This window comes from Aquarana catesbeiana, linkage group LG02 (genome assembly GCF_042186555.1).
Source record: "Aquarana catesbeiana isolate 2022-GZ linkage group LG02, ASM4218655v1, whole genome shotgun sequence".
NCBI classification, from domain to species: Eukaryota; Metazoa; Chordata; class Amphibia; order Anura; family Ranidae; genus Aquarana; species Aquarana catesbeiana.
In genome coordinates this window covers 36,647,177-36,675,086 of record NC_133325.1, presented here as the reverse complement: position 1 = coordinate 36,675,086, position 27,910 = coordinate 36,647,177, and the positions used below count along the sequence as shown (strand labels likewise).

Genomic DNA, 27,910 nt, shown 5'->3' with positions numbered 1-27,910 from the left:
CCTCCCCGGCACATACACTGAGGAGGATGCAGACACTCCGCCTCTATGTGTCTCGGGGTGAGGCGGAACGTTGATGCGGGTCGGGGGGAAGGATTTCTAGGTGCACACCGTGTGCTCCGCACTATTCCGTCCCCCATGCGGTGAGAAGGTGAAAAGCACAGAGCGGGTAGTAGGTAATGAATGTCATGGCTGGGGGAGGGAGAGGGGCATGGGAGTATTGGGGTGCGGGCTCTGATCTCTCTCTGTCCCCCCAGATGTTACCGGTAGGAGGGGAGACTCTGATCAGATATATGGCTGCCCTGAGCTGGTAAGAGAACCTGTCATCACTGACAACTACAACTCCCAGCATTTCCTCCTCTATTATCATACATAACACTACAACTCCCAGCATTACCCTCCTCTATTATCATACATATCACTACAACTCCCAGCATATCCTCATCTATCCTCCTACAGGACACTACAACTCCCAGCATGTCCCTATCTATCCTACAGGACACTACAACCCCCAGCATGTCCTCATCTATTATCATACATAACACTACAACTCCCAGCATGTCCCCATCTATCCTCCTACAGGACACTACAACTCCCAGCATGTCCCCATCTATCCTCCTACAGGACACTACAACTCCCAGCATGTCCCCATCTATCCTCCTACAGGACACTACAACTCCCAGCATGTCCTCATCTATCCTCCTACAGGACACTACAACTCCCAGCATGTCCTCATCTATCCTACAGGACACTACAACTCCCAGCATCACCCCATCTATCCTCCTACAGGGCACTACAACTCCCAGCATGTCCTCATCTATCCTCCTACAGGACACTACAACTCCCAGCATGTCCTCATCTATCCTCCTACAGGACACTACAACTCCCAGCATGTCCCTATCTATCCTACAGGACACTACAACCCCCAGCATGTCCTCATCTATTATCATACATAACACTACAACTCCCAGCATGTCCCCATCTATCCTCCTACAGGACACTACAACTCCCAGCATGTCCCCATCTATCCTCCTACAGGACACTACAACTCCCAGCATGTCCCCATCTATCCTCCTACAGGACACTACAACTCCCAGCATGTCCTCATCTATCCTCCTACAGGACACTACAACTCCCAGCATGTCCTCATCTATCCTACAGGACACTACAACTCCCAGCATCACCCCATCTATCCTCCTACAGGGCACTACAACTCCCAGCATGTCCTCATCTATCCTCCTACAGGACACTACAACCCCCAGCATGTCCTCATCTATTATCATACATAACACTACAACTCCCAGCATGTCCCCATCTATCCTCCTACAGGACACTACAACTCCCAGCATGTCCTCATCTATCCTACAGGACACTACAACTCCCAGCATCACCCCATCTATCCTCCTACAGGGCACTACAACTCCCAGCATGTCCTCATCTATCCTCCTACAGGACACTACAACTCCCAGCATGTCCTCATCTATCCTCCTACAGGACACTACAACTCCCAGCATGTCCTCATCTATCCTCCTACAGGACACTACAACTTCCAGCGTGTCCCCATCTATCCTCCTACAGGACACTACAACTCCCAGCATGTCCTCATCTATCCTCCTACAGGACACTACAACTCCCAGCATGTCCCCATCTATCCTCCTACAGGACACTACAACTCCCAGCATGTCCTCATCTATCCTACAGGACACTACAACTCCCAGCATGTCCTCATCTATCCCACAGGACAATACAACTCCCAGCATGTCTTCATCTATCCTCCTACAGGACACTACAACTCCCAGCATGTCTTCATCTATCCTCCTACAGGACACTACAACTCCCAGCATGTCTTCATCTATCCTCCTACAGGACACTACAACTCCCAGCATGTCTTCATCTATCCTCCAGGACACTACAACTCCCAGCATGTCCCCATCTATCCTACAGGACACTACAACTCCCAGCTTGTCCCCATCTATCCTACAGGACACTACAACTCCCAGCATGTCCCCATCTATCCTACAGGACACTACAACTCCCAGCATGTCCCCATCTATCCTACAGGACACTACAACTCCCAGCACGATCCATCTATCCTCCTACAGGGCACTACAACTCCCAGCATGTCCCCATCTATCCTCCTGCAGGACACTACAACTCCCAGCATGTCCTCATCTATCCTCCTGCAGGACACTACAACTCCCAGCATGTCCTCATCTATCCTCCTGCAGGACACTACGACTTCCAGCATGTCCCCATCTATCCTCCTGCAGGACACTACGACTCCCAGCATGTCCTCATCTATCCTCCTGCAGGACACTACAACTCCCAGCATGTCCTCATCTATCCTCTTACAGGACACTACGACTCCCAGCATGTCCTCATCTATCCTCTTACAGGACACTACGACTCCCAGCATGTCCTCATCTATCCTCCTACAGGACACTACGACTCCCAGCATGTCTTCTATGTATTCTTATGTAAAGGAGTAGAATGCCCAGCAAATCTCTTACCTGTAATTCTAGAGACTACAACTGTTAGCGTCTCCTCCTAGAGGCCATTACATATCCCATTTGTCCTCCTGCTGTAGGCGCTGTACATGTTTACTATCAGACCGAATATAAAGAAGAGTTCTGACTTTTAATTAGCAAACTAACTCTTTTGCTCAGACTTGGACAATTTCAGGCAACAAAATTCTCCCTGGTTTCTGTGACCTGTTACTCTGAGGTTTAGGGCGTCTTGCCTTGCAGCACTGGACCTCGGTCCCAGTACCGTTCAGGACACGACCTGCATGGAGCTGGCATTTCCTCCTTGTGTTGCGGGTTTCCTCCCACACTCCGAAGACATGCTGGAAGTTTCATTATAGCAAATTCCAAAGAGTGTACAAGTATACAGCAGAGACACCGCTCCTGTGAGAAGTGCAGAGTCACTTCGTCTATGGAGCTTTCATCTGTAGACCATCAACAGAGTAGAGGAAGGGATGAGGCAACTGGATGGATGATCAGGAGAAGGGACCCAGACTGGAACCTCTGCAGCTTCTGTAGAAGATATGGGTAGGATCACCTCAATGTAGATGAAAACGAACAGCAGGGCGCTGAGGTCAGTATCAAATAAAATTCACTTTATTAAAATAAGCAGCACACTTACATTGAAGTTAGCATGGATAGAGAACTCCTGAGACCAAGCAGCTGTGATCAGTGTGAGGCTGTAGGCCTCACTGTGCAAACAGAGACCGAGGATGACAGGAAGCCAATCAGCTCCAAGGTATGGATAATAGCGACGGCTTTCTCAGTTGCACACAAGGATGACAGCTGTCAAAATGCCTGGTGAATGTTGGGCGAGGGGTATGCACATTCGCTCTCCTGACATTCACCAGGCATTTTGACAGCTGTCATCCTACGCCTACAGCCTCACACTGATCACAGCTGCTTGGCCTCAGGTGTTCCCTACTAATGCTTTTTCATGCTAACTTCAGTGTAAGTGTGCTGCTTATTTTAATAAATGTTATTTGATACTGACCTCAGTGCCCTGCAGTTCGTTTTCTTCTACATGTTAGTTTCATTGGCTGCTATTTTAAATTGGCCCTAATCCTGGACTCTTGTGAATCTAATACATGTAAAGGGCTATGTAAATTGTTTGCACTATAAATACTTGTAGTAGTGATAATAATATGTATTTTATTTGTTTTGCAGTCGGATTGCAGGCAGCAGTGGTCTCCTATGCCGAGATCTGGGTGAGTTCTATGATGAAATGATATGAGTCTGTGTATTGCAGGGACTTCCAGCCTGGAATAATGTCAGACGTTCCCCTCTCCTCTTCAGGATGTGGCATCTCTGAGGCCCGTGTCACACTACACATCTGGTCACTGGTAGCAACTTGCCAATGGCCAAATCACCAGCAGTGCAGAGAGAATGGTCACTTTCACTTAGACTATTATTGCTCGCCCTTCTGAAAATATCTGTTTCCTGGGCATCTTAAATTTCAATACTGAGTCACTGACCAGGAACAAGCATGCAGTCAGTGAAGTCAGTGATACCAGGAACTCCTGATCCTCATATATGCTTGCTTGTTTAAACTGTCAATGTGATGCAAAGAGCAATACAGAGAGGGAAAAAAGTATTTGATCCGTATCAGTATGTACATTTGACAAAGAAATGATCAGTCTATAATTTTAATGGTCGGTTTATTTTAACAATGAGAGACAGAATAAAGACAAAAATATCCATAAAAACGCATTTCAAAAAAAGTTACAAATTGATTTGCGTTGAGTGAAAAAAGTATTTGACCCCTTTGGCAAAACATGACTCAGTACTTGGTGGCAAAACTCTTGTTGGCAATCACAGAGGTCAGACGTTTCTTATAGTTGGCCACCAGGTTTGCACACATCTCAGGAGGGATTTTGTCCCACTCCTCTTTGCAGATCCTCTCCAAGTCCTTAAGGTTTCAAGGCTGACGTTTGGTAACTTGGGTAACTTTGGGATTAAGGTCTGGAGACTGGCTAGGCCACTCCAGGACCCTAATGTGCTTCTTCTTGAGCCACTCCTTTGTTGCCTTGGCTGTGCGTTTTGGGTCATTGTCATGCTGGAAGACCCATCCAGGATCCATTTTCAATGCACTGGCTGAGGGAAGGAGGTTCTCGCCCAAGATCTGATGGTACATGGCCCCGTCCATCGTCTCTTTGATGCGGTGAAGTTGTCCTGTCCCCTTAGCAGAAAAACACCCCCAAAGCATAATGTTTCCACCTCCATGTATGATGGTGGGGATGGTGTTCTTGGGGTCATAGGCAGCATTCCTCCTCCTCCAAACACGGCGAGTTGAGTTGATGCCAAAGAGCTGGATTTTGGTCTCATCTGACCACAACACTTTCACCCAGTTCTCCTCCGAATCATTCAGATGTTCATTAGCAAACTTCAGACGGGTCTGTACATGTGTTTACTTGAGCAGGTGGGCTTTGCGGGCGCTGCAGGATTTCAGTCCTCCACGGTGTAGTGTGTTACCAGTTGTTTTCTTGGTGACTATGGTCCCAGCTGCCTTGAGATCATTGACAAGATTCTCCCGTGTATTTCTGGGCTGATTTCTCACCGTTCTCATGTTCATTGAAACTCCACGAGGTGAGATCTTACATGGAGCCCCAGACGGAGGGAGACTGACAGTTATTTTGTGTGTCTTCCATTTGCGAATAATCGCACCAACTGTTGTCACCCTCTCACCAAGCTGGTTGGCGATGGTCTTGTAGCCCATTCCAGCCTTGTGTAGGTCTACAATCTTGTCCCTGACATCCTTGGACAGCTCTTTGGTCTTGGTGGAGACATTGGAATCTGATTGATTGCTTCTGTGGACAGGTGTCTTTTATACAGGTAACAAGCTGAAATTAGGAGCACTCCCTTTGAGAGAGTGCTATTAATCTCAACTCGTTACCTGTATAGAAAACACCTGGGAGCCAGAAATCTTGCTGATTGATAGGGGATTAAATACTTATTTCACTCATTAAAATGCAAATCAATTTATAACTTTTTTTAAATGCGGTTTTCTAGATTTTTTTTTTTTTTTTTTTTTTCTCTCACTGTTAAAATAAACCTACCATTAAAAATTTTTTTAGACCTGATCTGTTTAATTGTCAGTGGGCAAACATGCGAAATCGACAGGGGATCAAAGAATTTTTTTTCCCTCACTGTAGCCTATTATTTGTTTCCCGGGCATCTACAATTTCAATACTGAGTCACTGACCAGGAACAAGCATGCAATCCGTGAAGTCAGTGATATCAGGAACTCCTGATCTTCATGCTTGCTGGCAGGATAGTTAAACTGTCAATGTGATGCAAAGAGAATTGGCATTTTTACAGTGACAGGTCAGTACAGACCTCCCTTAACCACCTGCTGATCGCTCACAGTAAATAAACTGCGAGTGGGCGGCAGGCACAGTCACCTACATATATGTGATCGGCTTTTGTCCGGGTTTGGGGCCTGTTTGTGGCACCGCCTGCCAACTCATCCTGTGTTTGGACATTGCAAGAGTTTGGTTGAAAGCTGTTGATCGACTGTGTCCAATCACGCACATAACTCCTGGGTGCAGAGAACATTGATCTGCCTGTTTCGTAAGTAAAAGCAGCACATATTACACTTGTTAGGCACACAGTTAAACCCTTTATTGCCCCTAGATGTTAACCCCTTCCCAAATGGTGTCATTGACACAATGTACAATATTATCACTGTATTAGGGTCACTAGTGACGTTGGTGTCCCTCTCAGCCAGTGTCTGTTAGCGCCAGATTGCCCGCTACGCCATCACAGTCCCACTATAAGTCGCTAATCACCACCATTATCAGTATAGCGTCTACAGCTCTGTAAATTTCAGTACATACACCAAAGTTTGTAGACTCTCAGTCAGCTAATGTCACAGAGCTGGTCCAGGCTAAGGGAAAAATCGTGACCATATGGCACCTGGCTCAGCCTCTCAGCAGGTCGCTGAGAGCCTGAGCCAGCCGCTCCCACCCCTTCCACAGCTCAGCTCTAGTGGGGGCGGGGGGAGGGGGCAGAGCAGAGAACAGTGACTGAAAGTCACCAGCTCTCTGCTCACAAAGCATTGAGACCCGAGCGATTAGCGCTGTTTGATTTCTCAGTCTTCGAGCCGATAGGGGACGGATGCAGCATCCACCTAGGTAAGTATGATTCTTTAAAAAAAAAAAAAAACCCCAAGCTTCTCTCTTAACCAAAATGTAGAGACTTGTTTAACCACTTAAGGACCAGCCGCTGCAGTTATACTGCGGCAGGTTGGCTCCCCTGCGCGAATCGCTGTCATGGTACGTCGGGTGCTTTAGGAGCTCTAGGGGGCACGCATGCGATGACAAAGCCGATGTGCGCGCCCGGCGGCCGCGATGTCCGGCGGCCGCGATGTCCGCCGGCCACCCACGATCACTCCTGAAAGAGACAGAACAGAGATCTGTCGGTGTAAACAGACAAATCTCTGTTCGCGCTCTCGCTCTCTCGCGCTCTCTCTCTCGCGCTCGCTCTCACGTGCTCTCTCTCCCCTCCAGCCAGTCCCCCCCCCCCCCTTTCATAGGACACACATTTAACCCCTTGATCGCCCTTTAGTGTTAACCCCTTCCCTGCCAATGACAGTAATCAGTGGCTATTTTTAGCTCTGATCGCTGTATAAATGTCAATGGCCCCAAAAAAGTGTCCGATCTGTCCACCGCAATGGCGCAGTCCCGCTAAAAATCGCTGATTACTGCCATTACTAGTAAAAAAAATTAATAATAAAAATGCCATAATCTATCCTCCTATTTTTGTAGACGATATACCTTTCGCAAACCAATCAATATACAATACAATATCATTTTTTTTTTTTCCAAAAGTATGTAGAAGAATACATATTGGCCTAAACTGAGGAAGAAATTTTGTTTTTGTTTTTTTTTTTTCATTTTTTGGGGGGATATTTATTCTATCAAAAATTAAAAAGTATATTTTGTTTTTTTTTGTTTTTTTCTTTCAAAATTGTCACTCTATTTTTTGTTTTATAGCGCAAAAAAATAAAACCGCAGAGGTCAAATACCACCAAAAGAAAGCTCTATTTGTGGGGAAAAAAAGGATGTCAATTTTGTTTGGGTACAACGTCGCATGACGGCGCAATTGTCAGTTAAAGTGACGCAGTGCCGAATGGCCTGGTCATTGAGGGGGCAAATCCTCCCGGTCCTTAAAGGGGTTGTAAACCCTTGGGGATTTTTCACCTTAATGCATCCAATGCAATCCTGAGCCCCTTCACCTCCTCGGCGGGGACATGCTGTCCCTCTCTCCACAGGTCCCGGCTCTTGATTGGATAGATTGGTAGCAGCACAGCCATTGGCTCCCGCTGCTGTCAATCAAATCCAATGACGCAGGGGGCGGGGCCGAGTCTGAAATTCGTGTTTGTGGATGCATACGCTGGACTGGGGAGCACACCGCAAGGTAACACCCCCCCCGGAGAGTGCTTCTTCTAGGGCAGGGATCTCCAAACTACAGCCCTCCAGCTGTTGTGGAACTACACATCCCATGAGACATTGTAAAACTCTGACATTTACAGACATGACTAGGCATGATGGGAATTGTAGTTCCTCAACAACTGGAGGGCCATAGTTTGGAGACCCCTGTTCTAGGGGGTTATCTGATGCGGGGAGGAGCCTCGAGAGCCGCCGGGGGACCCCAGAAGAAGATGTTCGGGGCCACTCTGTGCAAAACGAGCTGCACAGTGGAGGGAAGTATGATATGTTTGTTATTTTGTAAAGGATCGTTTTTTTATTCTTTAAAATCACTTTAAGTGGTTAATCTGCCTTTAGCCCAGAATTGCAGCAAAAGACAACCATAGACTACACAGCAAATTGGATTAATGTGTGAATTATTATTTATTTATTTTTTTTGTATTGTGTTACAGGCCTTTTTATTTCTGATGTTACTTGAAGTTATTTTATTTCAAATAAAATTATACTATGTCAGTAAACATTTTTTTTTTTTTTGTATGTATTTCAGGATTTCTGAATCAGAGCAGTAAAAGATGTTACCGGGCACTTCCTACGCATGGCATCGGCAGATACAGACACTTGCTGCCTCCCGAAGTTGTAAGGAGCTTAATTGGTTTTCTTACAGGAGAAAAGCAGCATTACATTTACCAAACATTAAATATCAAAGCAGATTGAGGCTACATTCACATCAAAATTTAGCAGCAATTTGGAGCAGTTCCTGGATAGAATCTACTGATTTGCACGTAACGTGTGCAGGCAAAGTTTACAAACATCTGCAGCTGTCAGCCAATGGCTGTGAGATTTTGTCTTCTGTACAAATCAATGGCCGACCCTGCAGCTGTTCTCATGTAAATGTTCTTCTGATGTCGATAGTCTCTCGGCTGACCCGGGGTTCAGACCCCTTTCACACCGAGGACGTTTTGCAGGCGCTATAGCGTTAAAAATAGCGCCTGAAATCCGCCCTCAAACAGCTGCTCCATTGTCTCCAGTGTGAAAGCCCAAGGGCGCGGTGCGCTGGCAGAAAAAGTCCTTCCAGCAGCCTGTTTGGAGCGGAGAAGGAGCGGTGTGTTTACCGCTCCTCCACCGCTGCTCTCCATTGAAATCAATGGGGCAGCACGGCTATAACGCTGGCAAAACGCCGCTATTTCGGGCAGTTTTAACCCTTTCTCGGCTGCTAGCGGGGGTTAAAAGCGCCCCCGCTAGCAGCTGAAATGCGCCGCAAATCTGACGGTAAAATGCAGCTAAAAATAGCGGCGTTTTACCGCCGACGCTATGGGCGGCACAGTGTGAAAGGGGTCTCACACTGAGGCATTTTAGCGCTAAAAATAGCGCTATTAAAACGCTCCCCATGCATCTCAATGGACCCTTTCACACTGAGGCATTGCTCTGTCGGGTCGTTGAGAAAAGTCCTGCAAGCAGCATCTTTGGAGCAGCTTTTGGGCATTAAAAGCACTTAAAAAACGCTCCTCTCCATTAAAATAAATTGAAAGCACTGTAAAAACGCCTGAATAGCGCCTATAATCCGCCCTGAGCTGTAGAAAAGTCACATGATCTCACAAAAAGGTAAACATGCAAGCAGAAAAGAGAGCATCTACATGTAGGGAGGTGGGGTTGTTCTTCGACGCCCTTGCTTCAATAACGCCGTTAAAACGCCCGAAGCGTTGCGGTAATTTTACCGCTGGCGCCCCAAAAAACGCGGTAAAAACGCTAAGGCGTTTTAGGGCGTTTTTGAAGCACCTCAGTGTGAAAGGGCTCTCAGGGTTGGCGTTTCTGCATGAGTTATGGCTGTGCACAATCTGGTCGCAGCTAATCGGCCAGCATGTATGCAACTGTAGCACAGAATGTTGTTGAGTCCAAAGGCAGCGCTTGGCCTCCTCTGAAAGCAGCAAACTATCCGCTTCTAAACTTTTTTTTGTGAACCTAAAGCCGATGACATTCCAGTCAACATCATACACGCCAATTACATCTTTCTAAACATGTTTAATGTTCTACCCACGTTTAACCACTTGAAGCCCGCGCTATAGCTGAAAGACGGCTACAGCGCGGGCTTAAATTGCCAGGAGGGCGCACATGGACGTCCTCCCGCTGCCCACGTGTGCGGCGCACGCTCTGTGATCAGCCGAGTTCTTGGGACTCGGCTGATCACAGATGGAGTAAAGGGTCGCTCTCGGCCCTTTTCCACGCGATCAGCTGTCAGCCAATGACAGCTGATCACGTGATGTAAACAGAAGCCGGTTATTTGTTTGTTTGATTTTTTTTTTTTTTTTTTTTAGCATGAGGAGAAAAAACAAGCTGATTACCAGCTCATTTAAAGGGGCATCGGTCCCACACACCGACAGCCACTGCTGCTAAGCAGTGCCCACCAGTGCCACCTACCAGTGCCCATTAGTACTGCTAAGCAATGCCACCTACCAGTGCTGCCAATCAGTGCAGCCTCATCAGTGAAGGAGAAAATTTTCCTGTTTGCAAAATTTTATAACAAACTATAAAAATGTTTTTTATTTTTGTTTTTTTTGTTTTTTTTTTTCATTACAATTTTCAATCTTTTTTTTTTTGTTTGTTTGTTTAGCAAAAAATAAAAAACCCAGTGGTGATTAAATACCACCAAAAGAAAAATCCATTTGTATGAAGAAAATGATAAAAATGTCATTTGGGTACAGTGTAGCATGACCGCGCAATTGTCATTCAAAATGTGACAGCGCTAAAAGCTGAAAATTGGCCTGGGCACGAAATGGGGCGAAAGTGTCCAGTAAGCACACAACTGCCGCTCACTGGATATTTTCTCTTTTTTTTTTTTTGGACCGTTCTCTGGTTGTGTGTGAAAATCCCTGTAGATCAGCAGTTTTTTTTAAATACTCGGGCCAGCCCGTCTGGCACCAACGACCATGCCACGTTTGAAGACACTTATATCCTATTTCTTCCCCATTCTGATGCTCAGTTTGAACTTCAGCAAGTGGTCCTCACCACGTCTAGATGCCTAAATGCATTGAGTTTCTGCCATGTGATTGGCTAAGTAGCAATTTGTTTTACCAAGCAATTGAACAGGTGTACCTAATAATGGCCGGTGTGTGTAGTTCTCGATGCAACGCAAGTGTGGTCATGTGACGGCACTCGCAGTCCATTGAGACTTTCTGAAGCCCTGTAACAGAACGTCCGCAGTGCGGTATGGACCTACGTTTCAGCGGATTCAGAAAAAGTTTGCAGGAGCCCGTGCATTGCTTTTTATTGTGTGATCTACTGATTTTGGGTACAAGGCTTTTCATGCTACTATGTAAAAAAAGAAATCACTATATATATATATATATATATATATATATATTTCATAAGTCATTTATCAGTCTTTTGAAAATCTGCAGCTTTAATTACAATAATCCCCGGTGATCCTTTGTCACCCATTTTATATGGCACTGTGCGTCTTTGGCTCCGTTTCAGGGCCAAATTCAGGCAAATATTCCGCCCTGATTCGTCCCTGAACTGGAAAATGGGGTGACGCACGGCATTTCCGTGCGATCCGCAGCTGATTCCAGTGTGAACCGAGCCTCAGACTTTATCAGGGTTTTAAAACTAAACTCCGGCTTTCCCTTTCAATTTTGCACAGTTGCACAGCCTCCTATACCGAAAATGGCTTACTTTTGATTTCACTGCACAATGCAAGCTTCTCACAGTGTGCATTAGAAGCAGCAGCAAGTCAGATAGAGCCCACCTTTATTTCCTGGCAGGAGGATGTCCAGCGTCATCTAGCCCTTTCAATCCCAGCTTGACTGTCTCTCTGGCCTGCCCCTTTCATTCATTGGACTTAATTTCTTTCAATCATGGGGGCTCATGTGTAAAACAAAAAAATTATAAATGCACATTTTTTTTTTTTTTTTTTTACTGCAAAAATATGTGCATTTTGTTTATTTTTTCAGGTGAACCTAGCCTTTAAACTTCTTTAGTTTTCAACATAGTCCAGGTGGCCATTCAAACTTTAGCAGGCTTTTAGGCTTCATTCACACAACGGGTAGCTGACGGCCGCAGCTATTCACGGCTCTCTGCACAGCCAGCATTTACCTGCGGTGATCGCTGTTGGACGCACTTTAATGTTTTTAACATTTTTTTTTCCCCACCAGGATAAAAGAAAAAGTAGACTGCAGAAGGAGATTAAAGAAGGGACGGACCATGAATACGGCACCCTGAACTTCCAGGTGACCGGGCACAACATGCTCTACGTAGAAAGATTTGTGCGGTATATGCATAAATTCTTTAACCAGATGTCCGTCACTGTGGAGGAGAGGTGAGTCCTCAGAGGTCACTGCTGACGGCTTCCATAGAGCAAAAATGACCTATGTATCCACCATCTCTGTATATATGTGTGGGGGGGGATCCTAACCGTAGCACTTCTAGTTATCCACGATCACGATCTCTGTATGGGGGTCAGAATTATCTCTTGTATCTCTTGTATCTCTTAGGCCTCATGCACACTTCAGCTGTCAAATGCCTGTTTTACAGGTGTTTGACGTTTTTAAATACCCCTCTGTGTTAGCCTATGTGTTTTTATGCACACGTACAGTGCATCCGAAAAGTATTCACAGCGCTTCACTTTTTCCACATTTTGTTATGTTACAGACTCATTCCAAAATGGATTAAATTCTTTATTTCCCTTAAAATTTTACAAACGGTACCCCATAATGAAAACATGAAAGTTGTTTGTTTTGAAATCTTTGCAAATGTATTAATAAAAAATCCCATGTACATAAGACCCCTTTCACACTGAGGCGCCTGTAAAGAGCCGCTCCTTCCTCTCCATTGTGAAAGCCCGAGGGCTTTCACACTGGAGCGGTGCGCTTGCAGGACAGTACAAAAAGTCTTGCAGCATATTGGGAGCGGTGTATACACCGCTCCTGTCCATTAAAATCAATGGGGCAGCGAGGCTATACCACCGACATAGCGCTGCTTTAACCCTTTCTCGGCTGCTGGGGGGGGGGGTAAAATGTCTGATTTTAATTGGAATATATCTCCTTTGGGATAGTGAGATTTGCTCTCTTTTCTTCTTTTTCTGTTACGTCTCTGAACCTTGATCGTGTCCTGAAGAAGCCTAATGGCGAAACGCGTAGACGCACAAGGGCTCATTGTACAAACTGTATCAATTTCATGTTTTTTATCTTTTTTGTGCACTGTGTTTTATATGATGAACTTTTTTCAATAAATATTATGTATATCATTTTTGTTACTTCTCCATTGTTTTCATGTCTTTAAAGTCCGACCTTTGTTTACTGTATCAGTATCCTTTCCTATTTCCCCTTAATTATGCATGTGGCATTATGAGTGCTCCCCTCTTTTATTCTCCATGATTTGGAAAGGCACACACCTGTCTATATAAGGTCCCACAGTTAACAGTGCATGTCAGAGCACAAACCAAGCCATGAAGTCCAAGGAATTGTCTGTAGACCTCGGAGACAGGATTGTATGGAGGCACAGATCTGGGGAAGGGTACAGAAACTTTTCTGAAGCATTGAAGGACCTAATGAGCACAGTGGCTTCCATCATCTGTAAATGGAAGAAGTTTTGAACCACCAGGACTCTTCCTAGAGCGGGCAGCCCGGCCAAACTGAGCGATCGGGTGAGAAGGGTCTTAGTCGGGGAGGTGACCAAGAACCCGATGGTCACTCTGACAGAGCTCCAGCATTTCTCTGTGGAGAGAGGAGAACCTTCCAGAAGAACAACCATCTCTGCAGCACTCCACCAATCAGGCCTGTATAGTAGAGTGGCCAGACGGAAGCCACTCCTCAGTAAAAGGCACATGACAGCCCGCCTGGAGTTTGCCAAAAGGTACCTGAAGGACTCTCAGACTATGAGAAACAAAATTCTCTGGTCTGATGAAACAAAGATTGAACTCTTTGGCCTGAATGGCAAGCGTCATATCCAGAGGAAATTGGGCACTGCTCATCGCCTGGCCAATACCATCCCTACAGTGAAGCATGGTGGTGGCAGCATCATGCTGTGGGGATGTTTTTCAGCAGCAGGAACTGGGAGACTAGTCAGGATTGAGAGAAAGATGAATGCAGCAATGTACAGAGACATCCTTGATGAAAACCTGCTCTGGACCTCAGACTGGGGCAAAGGTTCATCTTGCAACAGGACAACGATCCTAATCACACAGCCAAGATAATAAAGGAGTGGCTATGTGGCAACTCTGTGAATGTCCTTGCATGAACCCAGCCAGAGCCCAGACTTGAACCCAATTGAACATCTCTGGAGAGATCTGGAAATGGCTGTGCACAGACGCTCCCCATCCAACCTGATAGAGCTTGAGAGGTCCTGCAAAGAAGAATGTGAGAAACTGCCCAAAAATAGTTGTGCCAAGCTTGTAGCATCATACTCAAAAAGACTTGAGGCTGTAATTGGTGCCAAAGGAGCTTCACCAAAGTATTGAGCTGTGAATACTTATGTACATGGGATTTATTTTCATTTTTTTTTTTTTTTTTTGTTTTTAAAAATTTGCAAAGATATTTAAACAAACTTCTTTCACATTGTCATTATGGGGTATTGTTTGTAGAATCTTGAGGAAAATCCATGATTTAGTCCATTTTGGAATAAGGCTGTAACATAACAAAATGTGGAAAAAAAAAAAAAAAAAACATAACAAAAATGTGGTTCATTTTCGATATGAGCCTAGCATGCAAAAAAAAAAAAGGACAATCATTCATCCTAAAATCTCACCGTGTGTACGAGGCTTTTATAGGTATCCATGATCACCATCTCTACAGATGAGGGGATCGGATTTGTAGCTCCTATAGATATCTATAATCACTATGTACAGATGTGAGGATTGGATTTGTAGCGCCTATGATACCCATCTATGTATAGGTGTGGGGATCAGATTTGTCGTTTTTAAAGATATTCATGGTCACCATCTATATACAGGTGTAGGGATCAGATTTGTAGCTCTTATAGAAATCCATGATCACCATCTTTGTACAGATGGGGGGATTGGATTTGTAGCTCCTTTTTAGAGTTCCATGATGCCCATGTGGGGATCGGATTTGGAGCGCCTATAAATATCTTTGATCACTATCTATGTACAGGTGAGGGGATCAGATTGTACAGTAGCTCGTATAGATATCAATGATGCCCATCTATGTACAGGTGTAGGGATCAAATTTGTAGTTCTTATTCAATATCATTGCTCACCATCTCCTGTACAGGTGTAGGGATCAGATTTGTAGTTCTTATTCAATATCATTGCTCACCATCTCCTGTACAGGTGTAGGGATCAGATTTGTAGTTCTTATTCAATATCATTGCTCACCATCTCCTGTACAGGTGTAGGGATCAGATTTGTAGTTCTTATTCAATATCATTGCTCACCATCTCCTGTACAGGTGTAGGGATCAGATTTGTAGTTCTTATTCAATATCATTGCTCACCATCTCCTGTACAGGTGTAGGGATCGGATTTGTAGTTCTTATTCAATATTCTTGATCACCATCTCCTGTACAGGTGTAGGGATCGGATTTGTAGTTCGTATTCAATATTCTTGATCACCATCTCCTGTACAGGTGTAGGGATCAGATTTGTAGCTCCTATAGATATCTGTAATCCCCATCTCTGTACAGGTGCAGGGATTGGATTTGTAGTTCTTGTAGATATCCATGATCACCATTTCTTTACAGGTGAGAGGATTGGATTGGTAGCATCTATAGATAGCTATAATCGCCATCTCTGTACAGATGTGGGGATCGGATTTGTAGCTGTTATAGATATCTATGGTCGCCATCTCTGTGTGAGGATTACTTTTGTAGCTCTAAGATATCTGTGATCACCATCTACTCTACAGGTATGGAGATTACATTTTGTAGCTCCTAGGTGTCTGAGGGTTTAAAGTGGTTGTAAAGTCAGAAGGTTTTTTTTTTTTTTTTTTTTTTTTTTATCTTAATGTGTTCTATGTATTAGGATTAAAAAAGCCTTCTGTGTGCAACAGCCCCCACTAATACTTACCTGAGCCCATCTCAATCCAGGGATTGTTGCAGGAGTATCTCAGCTACCTGAGACTCTCCCTCCTGATTGGCTGAGACGGCGGCGAGGTGCCATTGGCTCAAGCTGCTGTCAACTAAATTCAATGAGCCAATGAGGAGAGAGAGAGAGGGCGGTGCCGGGCCACGGCCCCATGTCTGAATGGGCACACAGAGCAGTGGCTCAGCTCGGGTGCCCCCATAGCAAGCTGCTTGCTGTGGGGGGCACTCAACAGGAGGGAGAGGCCAGCAGCACTGAAGAGGGACCTGAGAAGAGGAGGATCTGGGCTGCCCTGCGCAAAACCACTAAACGGAGCAGGCAAGTATAACATGTTTGTAAAGTCCTTTTTTTTTTTTTTTTTTTTTTTTTTTAAATGAAACACAATCACTTCAAAGCTGATCTTCGGCTTTTAGTGAAGTTTAAATTTGTTTATTTCAACCAAGTTGGTCCAAATGAACAATTTCCATTACTACTAGATTTGTGCAGTGTATAAATTGTATGTAGTCACAGCTACACACAGTATATAGCGCTGCCTTCCAGCAGTAGGAAAGGAAGACTTTCTGTCCAGTTCTCAAAACAAAATCAAGTCGGGCTGAGTGCTGCTCTGCCATTCACAGGGTGACTTGTATTCTAGGAATGAAGCTTCCTCTGCTTGGCTGAGGCAGAGAGGCCGACTGATGATGTCACAATTTCTGACTTCATTCATAGAATGCAAAGCTCCTGGTAAATGGCTGAGCCCCATTCAATTTTTTTTTTTTTGAGATTAAGACAGGAAGTCCCCATCCTGCTGCCAGAACACAGCACTGTATACTGTAAGCTGAGGCTACATACAGTTCATACAGCACACAGTGGGCACATCTCGTTGTGAAGGTAATGGCTTGGTTCTAATGATCTATTTGTGTAAATTGCTGGCAGGTAGGTTTTGTGTATTCTGCAATAAAAGCTCCTTTATTGATGTGTTTCACCAGCTATGCCCTGCCGACCAGGAGCACAGAGGTTTTGCTGCTGCAGGATTCCGGAAGCAAGATGGCCGTCGACTACATTCTCTCCACCCACCAGAGAGTCGTCCAGGTGAGCCGAGACATTTTTCCACTTTCGTTGCACAATACTTGACTTTAAGGCTCAGGCCAGCAAGGAAGCTTGTTTAACTACCTCCCGCCCGCCGTATAGTAAAATGACAGCGGGATCCCCTCTTGATCTGGGGCAGCATCATATGACGTCGCCGCAGGATCACCGCTGTCACGGGGTTGCGCTTTGTTCCTAGGAGACAGCGTGACCCCAATCACAGCCGGTCACATGTAAACACGGAAGTACCGTTTTCCGGCTCCCCTCGCCTCACACTCTGTCAGTGTGAGGCAAAGAGAACCAATCAGCGGCATCTCCACGCAGCAGAGAGTTTACAGGTAATCAGGGCAATGATTATCAATGTAGCCCCACCAGTGTCTCTCGGTCGGTGCCCGGCGGGTAGCGTCTCTCGGTCGGTGCCCGGCGGGTAGCGTCTCTCGGTCGGTGCCCGGCGGGTAGCGTCTCTCGGTCGGTGCCCGGCGGGTAGCGTCTCTCGGTCGGTGCCCGGCGGGTAGCGTCTCTCGGTCGGTGCCCGGCGGGTAGCGTCTCTCGGTCGGTGCCCGGCGGGTAGCGTCTCTCGGTCGGTGCCCGGCGGGTAGCGTCTCTCGGTCGGTGCCCGGCGGGTAGCGTCTCCCGGTCGGTGCCCGGCGGGCAGCGTCTCCCCGTTGGTGCCTCCTCATTAGTGCACATCAGTGAAGGAGAAAAATGACTTTTTTACAACATTTACTGACAAACTAAAACTTTTTTTTTTTTTAGTTGTTTTTTTAATTTTCTTAAAAAAAAAAAGAAACCCAGCAGTGATTAAATACCACTAAAAGAAAACTCTATTTGTGGGAAGTAAATGATAAATATTTCATACGGGTACAGTATAGCATGACTGCGCAGTTGTCATTCAAAGTGTGACAGCGCTGAAAGCTGAAAATTGGCCTGGGCAGGAAAGGGGTGAAAGTGCCCGATATTGAGGCGGTTGAAGTTTATTTGTCGAGCAGTCACCCTTATTTTTTGGGGGGGGACTTCATCACCGATAAAATTTCTGCCCGCCTTTGGGGTATCCCCACTCCTCCTTCTGAATTATCAGCAATATGTTTTAAATATCCAGTAGGGATCAGGTGTTCAGAGATGAGAACGAAGTCCTTAAGGGAGATCTAAGAAACTTAGTGATTTACCTAACCAGCATGTGGCAAAAACTTAAAGCGGATCTCCACCCAAAAAGACATTTAACTTTAAGGACTCGTCCCCCCACTCCTCTTAAAGAATTGGCACTTTTAAAGAACAGAGGAGGGGGGAGCGCGTCGCCCCCCCCCCCCCCCTGATTTTGAGAGTTACCCACTCCCACTTCTGACCGCCTAGGCGATTGGAAAGGGAAGTTCTCCTCCCTCTCCCTCTGCAGTCTGCTGGGACACTGACAGGTCCCAGCAGACTGCATCCACCATTCATGATGCGCAGTGCTGCAGTGAACACCTGGCATGTTGTCCCAGCTGGGTGCCCGTAGTTAAGATGCCGGCACCGAGGGAAGAAGACAGCGGGTGAAACCGACTGGGGTAAGCACACCGCTGGATCATGGGACAGGAAAGTGGCTGTTTTTTTTTTTTTTTTTAGTTTTATTTTTTTTTTTTTTTTTACTTTTGCCTTAAAGCACCGGGATTGTAAGTTTTTTTTTTTTTTTTTTTTTGTATTTAACCACTTAACAACCGGCCCATAGCCAAATGACGGCTACAGGGCGGTTGTTTAACTCTGGGAGGACGTCCAGGGACGTCCTCCCAGAATTCTGCTCTCGCGCGCCCCCTAGGGCGCGCACTCGAGAGCATCCGTGTGGACCCGGCGCATCACAGATCCCGGTAAATGGCCGCTGATCGCGGCCGTTTACCATGTGATCGCTCCGTCAAATGACGGAGCGATCACATGTAAACAAACCGGCGTCATCTGATGACGCCGGTTCCTCTCCTCCCCCTCTCCTCCCCTCCTGTGTACCGATCGGTACACAGTGACCGAAGAGGCGGATGGATGGATGGCTGCAGCGTTGTGGGCTGCATCTGTAGTGCCCACAGCGCTGCACAGTGACATCCAGCCATCCATCCATCCATGCTCAGCCATCCCTACTACTCTGCATGCCCTGCAATGCTGTGCAATACTCTGCAATTCCCTCTGCAATACCCCGCAATACTCTGCCATACCCTGCCATACCCTGCAATACTCTGCCATACTCTGCCATACCCTGCAATACCCCGCAATACTCTGCCATACCCTGCAATATCCCGCAATACCCCGCAATACCCTGCCATACCCCGCAATACTCTGCCATACCCCGCAATACTCTGCCATACCCTGGAATACCCCACAATACTCTGCCATACCCTGGAATACCCCACAATACTCTGCCATACCCTGCAATACCCCGCAATACTCTGCCATACCCCGCAATACTCTGCCATACCCTGGAACACCCCACAATACTCTGCCATACCCTGCAATACCCCGAAATACTCTGCCATACCCTGCAATACCCCGAAATACTCTGCCATACTCTGCCATACCCCGAAATACTCTGCCATACCCCGCAATACCCTGAAATACCCCGCAATACTCTGCCATACCCCGCAATACTCTGCCATACCCCGCAATACTCTGCCATACCCCGCAATACTTTGCCATACCCTGCGATACTCTGCCATACCCCGCAATACTCTGCCATACCCTGCAATACCCCGCAATACTCTGCCATACCCTGCAATACCCTGAAATATCCCGCAATACCCAGCCATACTCTGCAATACTCAGTGATACCCAGCCATACTGTGCCATACCCAGCCATGCTCTGCAATACCCCACAAAAATCTGCAATACTCTGCCATAACCCGCAATACTCTGCCATACCCAGCCATACTCTGCAATACTCGGTGATACCCAGCCATACTCTGCAATACTCGGTGATACCCAGCCATACTCTGCCATACCCAGTCATACTCGGCGATACTCTGCAATACCCAGCCATGCTCAGCCGTACTCGGCCTCTGTATGTGGCCAGGCTGTGGAAGTCTCACACATGTGGTATCGCCGTACTCAGGAATAGTAGGAGAATCTATTTTGGGGGGTCATTTTTGGTATGTACATGTTATGTGTTAGAAATATTGTATAAATGGACAACTTTGTGTTAAAAAAAAAAAAAAGCGTTTTAACCACTTCCCGCCTTCCGTCATACGACGTCCTTGACTTTGTGCGGGGATATCTGAATGATGGGTGCAGCTACAGGCATCATTTAGATATCATCTTTTTCAGCCGGCGATTCCCTACACCATAAGAATGATCGTAGTGGCTGTTACACTGCTTGATCGTTCTTACGGGAGGCGAGAGGGGACGCCCCCCCCTCCCGCCGCCCTCCGGTGCTTCTACCGACTCACCGCTATGATCGAAGCCAGGATCTTTTTTTTTTTTTTTTTTTTTTTTTTATTTCAGGAACAGCCTAGAGGTGAGATGTGGGGTCTTATTGACCCCATATCTCACTGTAAAGAGGACCTGTCATGCCATATTCCTATTACAAGGGATGTTTACATTCCTTGTAATAGGAATAAAAGTGATCAAAAAATTTTTTTTTTTTGGAAAAAAGTGTCAAACTAAAATAAATAAAGTAAAATGAACAATAAAAAAAAATAAAATTTTTTTAAAGCGCCCCTGTCCGTGTGCTCGCATGCAGAAGCGAACGCATACGTAAGTCCCGCCCACATATGAAAACGGTGTTCAAACCACACATGTGAGGTATCGCTGCGATCGGTAGAGCGAGAGCAATAATTTTGGCCCTAGACCTCCTCTGTAACTCAAAATTTGTAACCAGTAAAAAATTTTAAAGCGTCGCCTATGGGGATTTTTAAGTGGTGAAGTTTGGCGCCATTCCACAAGCGTGTGCAATTTTGAAAGGTGACATGTTAGGTATCTATTAACTCGGCGTAACTTCATCTTTCATATTATGCAAAAACATTGGGCTAACCTTACTGTTTTGTTTTTTTTTAAAGCAAAAAACAGTTTTTTTTCCAAAAAAAACGCGTTCCAAAAATTGCTGCGCAAATATCGTGCGAGATAAAAAGTTGCAATGACCGCTATTGTATTCTCTAGGGTCTTTGCTAAAAAAACATATATAATGTTTTGGGGTTCTATGTAATTTTCTAGCAAATAAATGATGATTTTTACATGTAGGAGAGAAATGTCAGAATTGGCCTGGGTGCTCCAGAACGCCTGAAGGTGCTCCCCTGCATGTTGGGCCTCTGTATGTGGCCACGCTGTGTAAAAGTCTCACACATGTGGTATCGCCATACTCAGGAGTAATAGCAGAATGTGTTTTGGGGTGTAATTTGTGGTATGCATATGCTGTGTGTGAGAAATAACCTGCTAATATGACAATTTTGTGAAAAAAAAAAAAAGAAAAAAAAAAAAAACTTGATTTTGCAAAGAATTGTGGGAAAAAATGACAACTTCAAAAAACTCATCATGCATCTTTCTAAATACCTTGAAATGTCTTCTTTCCAAAAAGGGGTCATTTGGGGGGTATTTGTACTTTTCTGGCATGTTAGGGCCTCAAGAAATGAGATAGGCCGTCAGTACTTCAGGTGTGATCAATTTTCAGATATTGGTACCATAGCTTGTGGACGCTATAACTTTCACAAAGACCAAATAATATACACTAATTTGGGTTATTTTTACCAAAGATATGTAGCGGTATAAATTTGGGCCAAAATATATGAAGAAAAATTACTAATTTTCAAAATTTTATAACAGAAACGAAGAAAAATTTATTTTTTTTACAGATTTTTCGGTCTTTTTTCTTTTATAGTGCAAAAAATAAAGAACCCAGCGGTGATTAAATACCACCAAAAGAAAGCTCTATTTGTGTGAAAAAAAGGACAAAAAATTCATATAGATACAGTGTTGCATGACTGAGTAATTGTCATTCAAAATGTGAGAGCACCAAAAGCTGAAAATTGGTCTGGTTATTAAGGGGGTTTAAGTGCCCAGTGGTCAAGTGGTTAAAGTGTGTTCCAGCCTCCCCCCCCCCCCCCCCCCTCCAAAAATGAAAGTCAGCAGCTGCACATACTGTAGCTGCTGACTTTTAATATTAGGACACTTACCTGTCCTGGAGTCCAGCGATGTCGGCACTGCAGCCAATGTTTCCACCAGCTGTGGGGTGCTGCCACCGCCATTGCCGGCAAGGGTACCTTGCGGCTTCACGGCTGGGTCCCTAATGCACATGTGTGAAGCACGCTGCGCTCTTACTGGCCCGGCAGCAGGGGGGGGAGGAGGAGGAGGAGGGGGGGGGGGCGGGCGAACGTTTGAGGTGCCTCGCCACGGCGAGGTCCAGCGGAAGTAGGGACAGGGTACTTTTCAAAAACAGGTACCTGCTCTCCCCCCGAAAGGTGCCAAATGTGGCACCAGAGAGGGGGGGAGGAAACAGATAAGCGGAAGTTCAACTTTTGGGTGGAACTCCGCTTTAAGAGCAAGAACACACTCTGCATTAGGTCTGTATGTTCTCCCTGCCTCCCACAATCCAGAAACATACACTCACCGGCCACTTTATTGGGTACACCTTGCTAGTCCTGGGTTGGACCCCCTTTTGCCTTCATTCTTCATGGAATAGATTCGACAAGGTGTTGGAAACGTTCCTCAGAGATTTTGGTCCATAGTGACATGACAGCATCACAGAGTTGCTGCAGATTTGTCAGCTGCACATCCATGATGCCAATCTCCAGTTCCACCACATCCCAAAGGTGCTCTATTGGATTGAGATCTTGTGACTGTGGAGGACATTGTGATGGACATGGTCAGCAACAATACTCGGGTAGGCCGTGGCGTTTAAACTATGCTCAATTGGTACTTAGTGGCCTAAAGTGTGCCAAGAAAATATCCCCCCCACCATTACACCACCACCAGCCTGAACCATTGATACAAGACAGGATGGATCCATGATTTCATGTTGTTTACACCAAATTCTGATCCTACCATCTGAATGTCACAGCTGAAATCGAGACTCATCAGACCAGGCAACGTTTTTCCAATCTTCTGTTGTCCAATTTTGGTGATCCTGTGTGAATTGTAGCCTCAGTTTCCTGTTCTTAGCGGACAGGAGTGGCACCCGGTGTGGTCTTCTGCTGCTGTAGCCCATCTGCTTCAAACTTCGATGTGTTGTGCGTTCAGAGATGGTATTCTGCATACCTTGGATGTAACGAGAGGTTATTTGAGTTACTGTTGCCTTCCTATCATATTGAACCAGTCTGCCCATTCTCCTCTGACATCAAGCAAGGCATTTTCCTCCACACAACTGCCGCTCACTGGATATTTTCTCTTTTTCGGCCCATTCTCTATAAACCCGAGAGATGGTTGTGTGTGAAAATCCCAGTAGATCAGCAGTTTTTGAAATGCTCAGACCAGCCCGTCTGACACCAACAAACCATGCCACGTTCAAAGTCACTTAAATCCCCTTTCTTCCACATTCTGATGCTCGGTTTGAACTTCAGCAAGTCATCTTCACTGCGTCTAGATGCCTAAATGCATTGCGATGCTGCCATGTGATTGGCTGATTAGCAATTTGTGTTACCAAGCAATTCAACAGAGACTCTGTCACCAACTGAAAAAGTTTCAGGTAACTGCACATAAAAAAAAAAAAAGTATTTTAAACACATAATTGCAGTGTTTTTACTCTAAGCCCAGGTTCACACAGGGGCAGCACGACTTGCAGGTCGCCTCAGCGAGGCAACCTGCAAACGACTTCCGCGGCGACTTGCAAAATGACTTCTGTATAGAAGTCTATGCAAGTCGCCCCCAAAGTAGTACAGGAACCTTTTTCTAAGTCGGAGCGCCTTGCGTCGCTCCTATTAGAACGGTTTCATTGTACAGAGCGGGAGGCGACTTGTCAGGCGGCTAGGTCGCCTGACAAGTCGCCCCTGTGTGAACCGGCTCTAACCACTTCACTTGCCTGTTGGGCAAGTGCCCTCGCCAAGTTTCAGCTTTCAGCGCTCTCAGACTTTGAATTGTGCGGTCATGCAACACTGTATCCATATGACAGTTTTATCTTTTTTTTTTTTTTTTTTCCACACAGAGCTTTCTTTTGGTGATATTTAATCACCACAGGCTTTTTTATTTTTTGCTAAACAAACCCAAAAAAAGACTGAAATAAAAAAATAAAATAAAGTTTTTCATACTCTGTTATAAAATTTTGCAAACAGGTAATTTTTCTACTTCATTGATGTGCGCTGATGAGGCTGCACTAGTAGGCGGAACTGATAAGTGGCACTGGTTAGCGGTACTGATAGGGGGCACTGGTTAGCGGTACTGATAGGGGGCACTGGTTAGCGGTACTGATAGGTGGCACTAGTTGGCGGAACTGATAGGTGGCACTGGTTAGCGGTACTGGTGGGCACTGGTTAGCGGTACTGATAGGGGGCACTGATTAGCAGCACTGAAGGTCACTAATTAGCAGCACTGATGTGCACCCCGTGGGAACGATGTTCCTCTAACAGAAGCTAGTTAATGGCTTTCTTCTTTTCTTCACACTGACAGCGCGAGGAAAAAGCTGATAACCAGCTTCTGTCCACTTCCGTGATCTGCTGTCATTGGCTATTTTACAGGGAAATATGTTTGATGTGTAAAGTGTTGATTGATGGTGTCGGCTATTCACGGTGGTCTTTTCTTTAGGTAAGTGGCCTCAAGGCTACACTGGCCCCTATTATCCTGGAGGCCCTCATGATGAATCAGCCAGAAGGGGTCCAGCTTCAGGTCAAGCAGGTAAGAGAACTGATCTCAGATAATGAACATTATTAAACATATGGAATGGTTATGACCTCTCCGCTGACTTCTACCAGTAATGAAGTAAGATTTGATCACTGCAGCACAGCTCCATGCTGCGTTTTCAGTGTGAAAAGGACACAGAGAAAACAATAGTTTTTCTCTGTTTAGCAGTGACTGGCGTTTTTACAGTGCAGTAAAACGCTATTAACCGCACCAGTGTGAATTCTGCTTAGGGCCAGTTTAGCTACAGAATGGGTAAGTCTTCCCATAAGAGTCCCAGAGACAAACAAGCAGGCCGGAGGGGGGTCAGCAGGGCAAAGTGACTGCAATTGGTATGGGTACCCTGTAAAGTGTATCTAAACTTAAAAGTGGTTGTTAAGCCACTTGGTGTTCTTTTTACAATCCCGTCTGTTACAGTTAATGTCCCCAGTGTGTGTATTTTTTTATTATTTTTCCTAAAGAAGCCGCTATATACCTTATTTTATAGCACTGCTCGGCACCCACATGACCGGCCACCTCTCTCGATCTGACAGCTATAGCGGATGGGGATGAGAATCCCCCACTGGCATCAACCTGGAGGAGGAGAGAAGGAAAGAGGTGGCTGGTCATGTGAGCGGCGCTATAAAATAAGATATATAGTGGCTTATTTTTTTGTAAAAACATATACACTGGGGACATTATTTACTATAATACTATACAGAGGGGATTGTAAAAAGAACACTGAGTTACGATAGCGGCAGGAGGGGAGGAGGATCTGACAGGCAGCGAGGATAGGGGGGGGGGGGGGGGACAGAAGGGCTGCAGATGATGAAGGCATATAAACTGACCACGATGTCGGGGCTCAGCAGCCATGATAAACCGTGGTCAGTTTACAGGGAGAGGGCAGAACCAGGCAGGATCAGCCAGGTATTTTTAGATGATAGAAGGGGCCAAATGACACAGCACAAGCATTGTGCTGTTCATGCTTTAAAGGAACAGGATCCATTTTTTTTCTTTATAGGTTGACAAACACTTTAAAGTATAAAACATTGTTAACAGGAAAAGTTTTATGGCTGAAGAATTTTCTTTATAGTTAGTCAGGTTGAAAAAAGTCCATTCAGTTCAGCCAATAAAAAAAAAAAAAAAAAAAAAATCATAAAATGCCATATACACAATCCTATACCCACAGTAGATCCAGAGGAAGAGGGAAAACCCCCAGCAAAGCATGATCCAATTTGCTACAGCAGGAGAAAAAAAATTCCTTCCTGATCCCCCGAGAGGCAATCAGATGTTCCCTGGATCAACTTTTACCTGTAAATGTCAGTACCCCGTTATATTATGTACGTTTAGGAAAGAATCCAGGCCTTTTTAAAGCAATCTACTGAGCTGACCAGAACCACCTCTGGAGGGGAGTCTATTTCACGGTGATTAACTTTTCTTAGAAAGCAACGCTGTGGGATAAGTTGAAAAGTGACAGGTTCTCTCGAAGAAACAAAACCTCCTCCCACTGCTATACCAGTTGGGCACAGCCCTTGGTGCTTCTGGGCTTTAAAGCGGAGTTCTACCCAAAAATGGAACTTCCGCATTTCGGAATCCTCCCCCCCCTCCGGTGTCACATTTGGCACCTTGGAGGGGGGAGCAGATACCTGTCTAATACAGGTATTTTGCTCCCACTTCCGGGCATAGATACGCCACCCGTGGGTATCTACGCCACTTCCTGTCCCCTCCCCCCTGCTGTCTTCTGGGAGAAACATGGGTCCCAGGAGACAGCAAGGGCCAGTGGGAGTGCGAGTCGCGCATGCGCATTAGGGAACCAGGAAGTGAAGCCGAAGGCTTCACTTTCTGATTCCCTTACCAAAGATGGCGGCGGCAGCACCACCCAAGAGCCGAGGGACAGATTGGCTTCGGGTGCCGACATCGCGGGCGCCCTGGACAGGTAAATGTTCATATTTGAAAAGTCAGCAGCTGCAGTATTTGTAGCTGCTGACTTTAAAAAATAAAAATAAAAAATCGGCGGAACTCCGCTTTAAGCAGCTTGTGAGCTCCTCCCCCGAGATGCAGTGCTTGGGCCTGATCGGCCAATTGCAGGCTCCGATAGTTGACAGGGAAGGAGGAGTTAACCTCCTCTGATGGATGGGGAGGGGGCTAGTTCTTACAAGAGAACTGGTCACCTTTAAATGGTCAAAGTGACAATGTCTCTTTTAAAGTAAAAATCCCCTTTTAATAGACCATTTACTTTCCTTTTTCCTATATCTCAGACATTATTTTATTGTATCTTCGCAGCATACAGAGGCAGATTACCTGAAAAGATTCAAAGTTCGGCCAGATGTGGAAAAGATGAAAGCTGCCATTAACTGAGACCCTCCTACTAATGCATATGACTGGAGAATCCTGGAACCACCAATGAACCTCTCTGGATACACCGAGCAACAGAAATTCTGCTGAACAGCTGGGAAATGGAGAAAATGGTCCACACTAATACCAATGTGTGTGATGTTGGGCTCTGGTCAGAGCTGCTATGGGATGACTGTTATGGATGACAGTCTTTTTTTTTTATACAATACTTGTAATATTTAAAAATAAAAGTGAATAACTCGAAAGTTGATCTGTTTAGCTAGAATGTGAGCCACAACACCTCATCATAACACTTAAAATTTAAAGCTGAACTGGAGCCTGGTTACAAATTTTTACCCACATTTTCTGTCCATATATACTGTACATAACAAACATGTTTAATTTTTTTTTTTTCTCTAGCAACCTAGTTTCTGTGTCATTTCTCTTGATCGAAAAAAGTCTGTCATCTCTTTGAATTAGAATCCGCTACTATACCCGGTCATTTGGGGGCAGTATTCATGCAGCATTGACCTCTCTGAAAGACAAGAAGTGAGGTCACATCCTGTTTGCAAGAACAAACTACAACTCCCATCATGCAATAGGATTTAGAGCCAACAGGGAGTGTGAATGTGGGTTATATTGTAGGCAGGTTTTTGGCTCACCAGTAGTAGCGTAAACAATGTGGCTGATGATGGCACCTAAATGTGAAATTAAAGCGGAGTTCCACCCAAAAGTGGAACTTCCGCTCATTGTACTCTTCCCTCCCTCCCCCCCCCCCCCCCT

The 27,910-nt window shown here is 45.5% G+C and overlaps 1 protein-coding gene across 1 annotated transcript; it reads left to right on the top strand.

Moving 5' to 3' along the window:
• Positions 1 to 23: 23 nt before the first annotated feature.
• Positions 24 to 27,398, top strand: MRPL48 (mitochondrial ribosomal protein L48). The gene is made up of 8 exons (XM_073612772.1): positions 24 to 173; positions 255 to 307; positions 3,687 to 3,727; positions 8,496 to 8,584; positions 12,097 to 12,260; positions 16,948 to 17,050; positions 24,722 to 24,811; positions 27,077 to 27,398. The coding sequence occupies exons 2-8, from the start codon at positions 255 to 257 to the stop codon at positions 27,149 to 27,151; spliced, it is 615 nt and encodes a 204-aa protein (XP_073468873.1). The 5' UTR covers positions 24 to 173; the 3' UTR covers positions 27,152 to 27,398.
• Positions 27,399 to 27,910: the final 512 nt, after the last annotated feature.